Below are 7,755 nucleotides of genomic sequence, written 5' to 3'. Positions count from 1 at the left end.
CCTGGTGTGCGGGCTGCTGGCAGCTTTGCCTCCGGCTGAGGGTGGCCAGGCGGAGCTTTCGGTTTCCGTGGCGGGGCTGCTGCTGCTTCTGAACGTGGGTGCAGCCGTGCAGGACGTTGCCCTCGACACACTAGCCATGCAGCTCCTGGAACCGGCGGAGCTGGGGCCTGGCAATACCGTGCAGGTGGTTGCGTACAAGCTGGGGTCGGTGCTGGCAGGTGGAGGGCTGCTGGCCCTGGTGCCCACCCTCTCCTGGTCCCAGCTGTTTGTGCTCCTGGCTGCCACCTACTGGCTGGCTGCTGCCCTGGCTTGGTCTACACCCGCCCTTCAACAATTGCCCTCCCCTCAGCCCTCAGAACTCCCCCCACACACCCTGCACCTTCTGCAGGACTTGCTAGCTGTGTCCGGGACCCTGTGGACCGCCGGCTTTGTGCTCACTTACAAGCTGGGTGAGTGAGGGCTTGAGTCAGGCGATAGCAGGGGTGGGGACCTCCAGGTGGGTCCCCAGGAACCCCTGGCAGGGCCATCCTCTTCCTGGGGTATGCCCAACAGTGGGGCTTTATGTTGTGCCACTGAGCTTCAGCCACAAGCCCTGGGTCCTGCTGATGCCCCTTCTACCATCAGCGCCAGAGGCAGGGTAGCAGCCGCTGGGGAGCATGACCAAGGTCCCAGGTGGAAAAGGGAGGTGGTTGTACTCCTACCCATGTTCTCCCCACAGGTGAGCAGGGTGCCAGCAGCCTGTTCCCACTCCTCTTGCTGGACCGAGGCCTCTCCGCCCCGGAGCTGGGGCTGTGGAACAGTGTGGGTGCCGTGGCCTGCTCCATTGCTGGCTCGTCCCTGGGTGGGGCCCTGCTGTCCGGACACCGGTGAGCCTTCTCAGCCTGTCCCACTCACCTGCTCACCCCCAATCTCCCCAAACCCCTGACCTGCCCAGTCTCCCCACCCCAGGAAGCTGCTTCCCCTGTTGAGGTCAGTACTTCAGTTCCGTCTTGGAGGCCTTGCCTGCCAGACCACTCTGCTCTTCTACTTGGACACCCCGTGGGCCAGGCTGGACCCTGGCACAGTCCTGAGAGGTGAGGGGCTGGGCATTGGGGATGGGGGAAGAACACTGCACATCCTGGATGCTGCTGACTTTGGTCCTCCCAGGGGCAGTCTTGCTGAGCCTGTGTCTGCAGCACTTCTTGGGGGGCCTGGTCACAACCGCCACCTTCACTCTGATGATGTGCTGCAGCCAGCTGGCACCCGGTGCCTTGCAGGTGAGGGGTCATGGCCAGGACACCAAGGGGATGCAGGGCTCAGGTCCAAGCAAGTCCTAACCGGCCCTCCCCTCCCCCCCGCAGGCCACACACTACAGCCTCCTGGCCACACTGGAGCTACTGGGGAAGCTGCTGCTGGGCACACTGGCTGGAGCCCTGGCCGACAGCCTGGGCCTGCACCTCTGTTTCTCGCTCTTCCTTGCTCTCTCAGCCATACCCATTCTGTACCTGAGCCTGGCACCCAGAGCCCTGGCCTGAGCTGGGTGGTAAGACTAGTCAGTAAAGCCAAGTGTGACCGACCGGCCTGCTGGTGTCTGTCTGGGATGTGTGGTGCTCAAGGCTCCCCAGACTGTGGCACCGCCCCCCCGAAAAGGAGGGTCCCTGCAACAACTCCAGCATCTTCTATTTTGTATTTTGGGGCCTCCTTGTGCCCACATCCGGGCAGTAGGCTTTATCCAAGGAGGTCACCCACTGTCCCAGCCACTGATAGCCCCTCATCTTGGGTCTTGCACCTGCCATTCTCCATGTGCCTGTTCACACCTGTGTCTGACATGGGGGACAGGCCTGCCTGCGGCCAGGTGTCAGCGGCCCCACAGCAGGATCTCCTCGGTGGCCAGCTTGATCAGGGCGTGGAAGTTCAGGTGCAGGTACTTCCTCCAGAAGCGCCGGTCCCGTCCATACACCTGGGCTGGAAAGCAGGGGCTTCCTGCGGTGGAATGGGGTACATGGCCCTGAGGACTGTCAACTGGATCCAGCCCCCTGCCCACCCGGTGGGGCTGAGCCGCCCAGGCCCTCACCGATGCCATGAAAGATGCGGGCCACAGCCCTGCCTGAGAACTGCTGCTCTGGCCACGAGGACAGGAAGTGGCGGACGTCCCTGCGGATCTGGTCCTCCCAGTCCTGGAGCTGAGGGTGGGAGCGTCTCAGCACACCGAGCTTCCAGGCCACCAAGCTCCACGGCGGAGGCTGGGCAGGAGGTGTGCACAGACGTCCGGCTGCCTGACCTGCCCAGGCCCAGGAGTGGCTAGCACTCACCTTGGCCTGTCCTGGTTCGGGGCCCTGTGCTGCCTCCTCACCCCCTGGCCCCTCTTCCTCAAAGTAGTGGCCGAGCAGGGCCTTGAGCCTGGTGCTGCGGTCATCGTCTGGCTTCTCCAAGCATGGCCCGCAGCTGGGGAAGGCTACGCTGGGGTGGGATGAGTTCGTCAGAGCCACCCCCTGGGGTGGGGGTGGGGGAACCACGCTCTGCCCGCCCACCCCTGCACCTGTGAAAGGCCCGGAACATAAGGCGCAGACAGGCCAGGGCCTCCCGCTCTCTGGCCTGCACTCGGTCATGAAGGAAGCCACAGATCTGGTCCTTTTCCTGGGCGGTCAGGTCTCCAGGGCTGTGCAGGTAGAAGGCCAGCTCGCTGAACTCCACCAGCACCCCTGTGCCCCGAGGCACACCTGCCAAAGAGCGTGTCAGATGGGCAGGCAGGTGGGCAGGCAGGTGGGCAGGCAGGGCCAAGGGTGGGGGCGCACCTTTCCTGGGCTCCGGGTTCCACTGCAGTTGGTGGAGGGCCTTCCGCACGGGGGCCAGCTCCCATCCCATGGAGTCCACCAGCTTGACCAAGTCAAACTCCACAGTGCTGCTTCCCCCACCTGTGTTCCCAGGCAGCTGCTGGGCCAAGCACGCAGCCAAGGGTACACACCTATGCCAGGGGAAGGTGTGAGTGATTGGTAGCCCAAGTCCTGTGTCCCTGTCACCATTCTGGGATAGGACGGGTGTTCACCTGCTGGCCAGGGCCTGGAGCTGGGTGGGGCCCCCAGGGCATCGCACGCAGCAGTGAGTGTAAGTGGGTGCCAGCAGCTCCAGCCAGTGCTGTGGGTGCAGCTCCAAGTAGCACAGAAGAGTCTCAATGACTGGGGGAAGAAGGGGCTCAGCGGACATGGGAATGTGAGGTGCCCCCCAACACCTGTCCCGGTTCCTCACCCTCCTCAGGCATGTCCAGAGCCTGCACTGTCGGCTGCACTGGGAGTGCCCGCTTGTGGCCCGGGCACCGGGCTGTTTGCTCATGGCTGGGTTGCTTGGAGGAGCCTCCCTCCTGTCTCTCGCCTCCCTCCTGCTCAGACTGCCGCCGGGCACAGGTGCAGGGCGGGAACGCGCGCTGCACCAGCTTCTTCACAGCAAGGAAGTCGATGGCGTTGGCATGCACGTGTCTGCGCAGCTCCCGCAGGTCCTCACCCTGCAGCAGGACGGCTGTGAGTGTGTGGCCGAGGCACTGGGGGGTGGGAGGGAGTTCGAGCTGGTGGGCACCAACCTGGGGCTGCAGGAAGAGGTGGCAGTGTGCGGGCTGCCCATCACGCCCAGCCCGGCCGACGGCCTGAATGTAGCTCTCAAAACTCGGGGGCAGCCCTAGGTGCAGAACAGCCCGCACATCTGGCCGGTCCAATCCCATCCCAAAGGCAACTGTGGCCACGACCACCCGCAACCGGCCCTCCATGAAGGCCCGCTGCACCCGCCGCCGCTCCCGGCTGCACATGCCAGCGTGGTAGGCTTCAGCCACAGCCTCCGGGGCCCGGCCTGCAGGAAAGACGCAGATGGTTGGTGGGCTGTCTGCATGGGAAAGGCTGTGGGGCACAGCCCTGCCCAGCCTCACCTCCAGGCCCGGGAGCCCTGGCCTCGGGCAAACAGGTACGCAGCAGAGCGGAGACCCGCTCAGTGTCCTCACGCCTGTTGCAGTAGATGATGACGGAGTCCAGGGTGCGGAAGCGGTCACCCTGCAGCAGTGTCACCAGAGCCTGGCGAGGGACAGTGGTCAGTGTGGACAGTCGGGAAACAAAGCCTCTACCGGGTGTGTGCATACCTACCTGGTCTGGGTCCCTGTCCATGGACACAGAAAGGTGCAGGTTTGCAGGGATGGTGACCGGTCCCCTGAGGACACCCTCCTTGGCTATGCCCAGGTGCTCGGCCACGTCGAGAGTGGTGCTGCGTGTGGCTGTGGCTGTGAGGCCCAGGAAGCAGCGCACGCCCAGGCTATCCCGCAGCACCTGTGCAGAGCGGGGTAGTAAGGATGCCCACTCCCCCCAGACCTACTCACCCGTATTCAGGACAAGGCTCACCTTGCAGACACGTAGATAGCAGGGTCTGAAGTTGTGGGACCACTGAGAGAGGCAGTGAGCTTCGTCAATACAGACAAAGGCCACTGGGGGCAGCTGAGTGAGGCAGGCAGGGCTCCCGGTCCCAGCTCCAACCAATGCCTCGGGTGACAGCATCAGCACGTGTACCTGGCCTGCCCGAGCCTGTGAACAGCAAGGTCAGGACCACTGCCCAGGGCCCCGCCTGTCGCCCCCAAGGGTCTTGCTCTGGGAAGCCCCTCACCCTCTGCAGGGCGGAGTCTCGCTGCTTCCTTGTCATGCCCGAGTGTACACAAGCCGCCTTCAGGCCTCGGGGCAGGCCAGACACCTGCAGACACAGGAGCCAGTCTGTTGAAGGCCATCCAGCCCCGGCCTCCCCCAAACGCCTCTCCAAGTCGCTCAGCGCAACAGTGACTGCTGTCTCCACCCCAAGTCTTAGGAGGAGAAAACACCCAGACCCTGGAACTGAGGGTTCGGAGCTGCCTCTGGGCCGGGGCTCAGGCCCTCGGAACAAACAGGCCTCACTGAGCATGTCTCCTTTTAGGGGTGGTTCTGGCCGCCATGTCCCTGCTGCCCTCAGGCCACTTCCAGGCTGAGGGCTGTGGACAGAGCTGGTGGGCCGAGAACTGTCGGGACCCCCACAGCTCCAGGATGCCGGTGGGGTGAGAAGCAGCAGCCCAAAGGGACAGCAAAGCCTGGGTGCCGGGGCGTGCCTTCCACCCACACCTGAGGGTCCTGTGTGTACTTGGCTGCTGTGCTGCTGGGCCTGTGCACACACCTGGTCGTCCATGAGGGACAGGAGAGGAGAGATGACCAGCGTGAGACAGGGGCTTCGCTGGGCGTAGAGCAGCGCAGGGAGTTGGTAGCACAGGGACTTGCCGGCACCGGTGGGCAGCACCAGCAGTGTGGACATGCCTGGACGGGAGCCAGGTCAGCAGTGAGACTCTGCAGCCTGGCCTCAGCCCCGCCTCACTCCCCCGGCAGCCATGCTCACCAGACAGGATTCGCATGACTGCGTGCTCCTGCCCAGGGCGGAAGGCTCGGTGCCCCAGCTGCTCCAGGGCCTGCAACACCTCAACTGGCGTCGCTGTGTACACAGATGTTGGGTCAGCATGGCCGAGTCGCCTCCACCTTTCGGTAAAGGTCCTAGGCTGGTAGGCATCTGCTCACCTGCCACCTGCCCCAAGGGACCCGGCAGGTAGAGTGGTGGCACAGCTGGGGATGGGCAGGGTTCCCCAGGCACAGGTGCCTCCATGGGCACTAGCAGCTCAGACCCAGCAGGACCTGTATCTTCCTCACCTGTGGGGGGTGGACAGGAGAGGGTGTTATGGGAGCTCCAGGCTGGTCTGGCGTCATTCTAGCAAGAAGGTGGCTTCCACTCACCACGGAGCTGGCTGCAGGCAGCGTGTGTCCTCTGAGCTACTGCCGCTAACGTGGGCAGCATCTGCCTGTCATCTTCGTCTTCGCCACCCTCCTCCTTGGGGACCCGGGTAGGTTTGGGGCCTGGGGTACGGAGTTAGGAGGGCTTTTTGCTTCAGTCAGACCCCAAAGAGCACAACACCCTCTCCGAGCAGTGTTGGCCCAACACACCAGCACAGAAGCCTCACCTGGTCTGGGGCACTGGGATGCCCAGTGGCCGAGCTGCCCACACCGGAAGCAAGAATCCTTGACTGGGGCATTGGGCTGACCACCCCCCAAATGTTCCGCCTTCTTCTTCCATTTCTGCTTCCATGCCTGGGGTGGGGCACAAAGGAGGGTCACAAGGCGAGAGGCAGGAGGGGTGAGGGGAGTGCCTCCCACAACCTCACCTGCTTTCGGAGGAGTCTGCCACGCAGGGCTGGGCCCCGAACATAGCGTTTCTGCTTCAGGTTGAGCCGAACGTAATTACCCCTGTCCCGGACAGCGGGCCTACAAGGGACATACAGGTGTGCCTTGCCCACAGCAGCCCCACCTTGGCCCAACTCAAGGGGACCCTGCTGGGAGGCTGCATTGCATTACCTGGGGGCTGAGGGGCCGGTGAGGAGCTGCGCCTGCAGGGGCTCCCCTGGACACTCCTCTGCATGCAGTACAGCCCCAGCTGCCTCTGGCAGGGAGCCTTCTTGGCTGCTGTGCTGAGGGGCCTGTGCAGCAGCCGTCCCCTTTCGCTCCCCACTCTTTCTCCGCTTCTTGTCTTGACTGCTGCCCAGTAGGGGGTTCCCTGCACTGACCCCAGGCACCTTCATAGCTGGAGCCTCTGAGCCCAGAAAAGGTGCCTCAGGGCCTGTGCTGGGGCCAGGACCAGAGGGAACACCTGAAGTCAGGGGCGGTGGCTCCTCTGTACTCAGGACAGGCTGGCAGGCCTCAGAAGTCCCCAGAAAACTTTGGGTCTCCTTGTGACACCTCTGTAGCCAGCCAGGATCGAGGGAGCCCAGCCGCAGGCTCAGGGACTCCTGCAGCTGCTGGAGCCGGCCTGGCCTTAGCTGGGCCCTGGGGAGCTGGGGCAGCACCTCACTGACTTCTTCAGGAGACACGGGGTCAGCCCCTGCAGCTGGCAGCCCTGGGGAAGGCACCTTGGGTGGGGGTCTTTGCGGACGCCGGGGGATTCGGCGCAGAGCTGGCCCAGCCTGGAAAGAGGAGGACAGACAAGCAAGCAGGAGTTCAGGCCCTGGGCTGCCGAAGATCCTGCCACCTGCAGAGTCCCCGCCTAACCCCTCAGTGCGGCTGGAATGGAAAGGAAGCTGAGTGCAGAAACTGACTGTGACCTCCTTTCAGAAGCCGAGGCCTGGTAAGTGCGGGAGGGGCGTGTGCGCTGGTGCGAGCAGGCGCACCTGTGGGGGGGTGTCTGCTGGTCCAGCCCCTGGGCCGAGGGCAGTTCTGGACCCCGGGTGGACGTTTCCGTGGCTCTTGTCCTCACCTGCAGAGCGTCCTTCAGGTTTGCCTTGAGCCGCTTCCCATAGTCCGGCACAGACCCGCAAGGGCTCGGAGCGGCAGCAGCGGGGAGACCCGGGGTTACAGCCCGATTCAGGTGGGAGCCCCAGCAGCTGGGCTCGGGCACCTGCAGGAGGAGACAGTGGGGTCGGCAAGGCTGGTGTCGGGGACAGAGGTGTCTCCAGCCCCTCGCCCCAGTCCCTCCGTGACCGGGAGTGAGCCGGGCCGTCCACCCCTTCCCGCAAATTCTGTGCCCCACGGAGCTCCCGGAGTTCCCCGCCACACAGAAAGCTACTCCGGGAGGCTAGGGTACGGAGCCGCGGTACCTCCTCGGCCGCCTCCGGGAGCGCCTGCACGGGGACGCGGGGTCCAGCGCTGCTGGCCGGACGCAGGGTCTCCTTCAGGGCGCGGTACTCCCGGTAGAGCGCTGGGGGCGGGTCAGGGGTTAGAGGTCACACCACAAAAATAATAGGGGAGG

At 64.4% G+C, this 7,755-nt stretch overlaps 3 protein-coding genes across 4 annotated transcripts in view; 2 read left to right on the top strand and 1 right to left on the bottom strand.

Moving 5' to 3' along the window:
* Positions 1-1,556, top strand: part of MFSD3 (major facilitator superfamily domain containing 3) — a 2,542-nt gene extending 986 nt beyond the window's left edge. The window contains exons 2-6 of the mRNA XM_006775151.2: positions 3-449; positions 719-866; positions 949-1,073; positions 1,147-1,256; positions 1,341-1,556. Coding sequence (XP_006775214.1) covers positions 3-449; positions 719-866; positions 949-1,073; positions 1,147-1,256; positions 1,341-1,514 — 1,004 coding nt within the window. The 3' untranslated portion in view covers positions 1,515-1,556. The remainder of the gene's footprint in view (positions 1-2; positions 450-718; positions 867-948; positions 1,074-1,146; positions 1,257-1,340) is intronic.
* Positions 1,557-1,648: 92 nt separating this feature from the next.
* RECQL4 (RecQ like helicase 4) overlaps positions 1,649-7,755 on the bottom strand; it is a 6,803-nt gene continuing 696 nt past the window's right edge. Inside the window, exons 2-22 of the mRNA XM_015571368.1 lie at positions 7,628-7,704; positions 7,264-7,581; positions 6,369-6,973; positions 6,179-6,278; positions 5,978-6,104; positions 5,754-5,873; positions 5,541-5,669; positions 5,365-5,457; positions 5,149-5,285; positions 4,615-4,698; positions 4,356-4,535; positions 4,104-4,283; positions 3,893-4,034; positions 3,554-3,816; positions 3,226-3,478; positions 3,026-3,155; positions 2,775-2,944; positions 2,519-2,699; positions 2,292-2,439; positions 2,054-2,162; positions 1,649-1,962 (exon numbers count right to left, since the gene is read on the bottom strand). Coding sequence (XP_015426854.1) covers positions 1,838-1,962; positions 2,054-2,162; positions 2,292-2,439; positions 2,519-2,699; positions 2,775-2,944; positions 3,026-3,155; positions 3,226-3,478; positions 3,554-3,816; positions 3,893-4,034; positions 4,104-4,283; positions 4,356-4,535; positions 4,615-4,698; positions 5,149-5,285; positions 5,365-5,457; positions 5,541-5,669; positions 5,754-5,873; positions 5,978-6,104; positions 6,179-6,278; positions 6,369-6,973; positions 7,264-7,581; positions 7,628-7,704 — 3,671 coding nt within the window. The 3' untranslated portion in view covers positions 1,649-1,837. The remainder of the gene's footprint in view (positions 1,963-2,053; positions 2,163-2,291; positions 2,440-2,518; positions 2,700-2,774; positions 2,945-3,025; positions 3,156-3,225; positions 3,479-3,553; positions 3,817-3,892; positions 4,035-4,103; positions 4,284-4,355; positions 4,536-4,614; positions 4,699-5,148; positions 5,286-5,364; positions 5,458-5,540; positions 5,670-5,753; positions 5,874-5,977; positions 6,105-6,178; positions 6,279-6,368; positions 6,974-7,263; positions 7,582-7,627; positions 7,705-7,755) is intronic.
* Positions 6,304-7,755, top strand: part of LRRC14 (leucine rich repeat containing 14) — a 5,638-nt gene continuing 4,186 nt past the window's right edge. The window contains exon 1 of one of the 2 annotated variants that reach the window (XM_015571410.1): positions 6,304-6,386. The gene's annotated coding sequence lies outside the window, so the exon portion shown is untranslated. The remainder of the gene's footprint in view (positions 6,387-7,755) is intronic. The other variant, XM_006775128.2, reaches the window with a different exon arrangement.

This window comes from Myotis davidii, unplaced genomic scaffold (genome assembly GCF_000327345.1).
Source record: "Myotis davidii unplaced genomic scaffold, ASM32734v1 scaffold1509, whole genome shotgun sequence".
Classification (NCBI taxonomy): domain Eukaryota; kingdom Metazoa; phylum Chordata; class Mammalia; order Chiroptera; family Vespertilionidae; genus Myotis; species Myotis davidii.
Note: the sequence above shows the minus strand (reverse complement) of the source record. Positions and strands in the feature narration are given on the sequence as shown.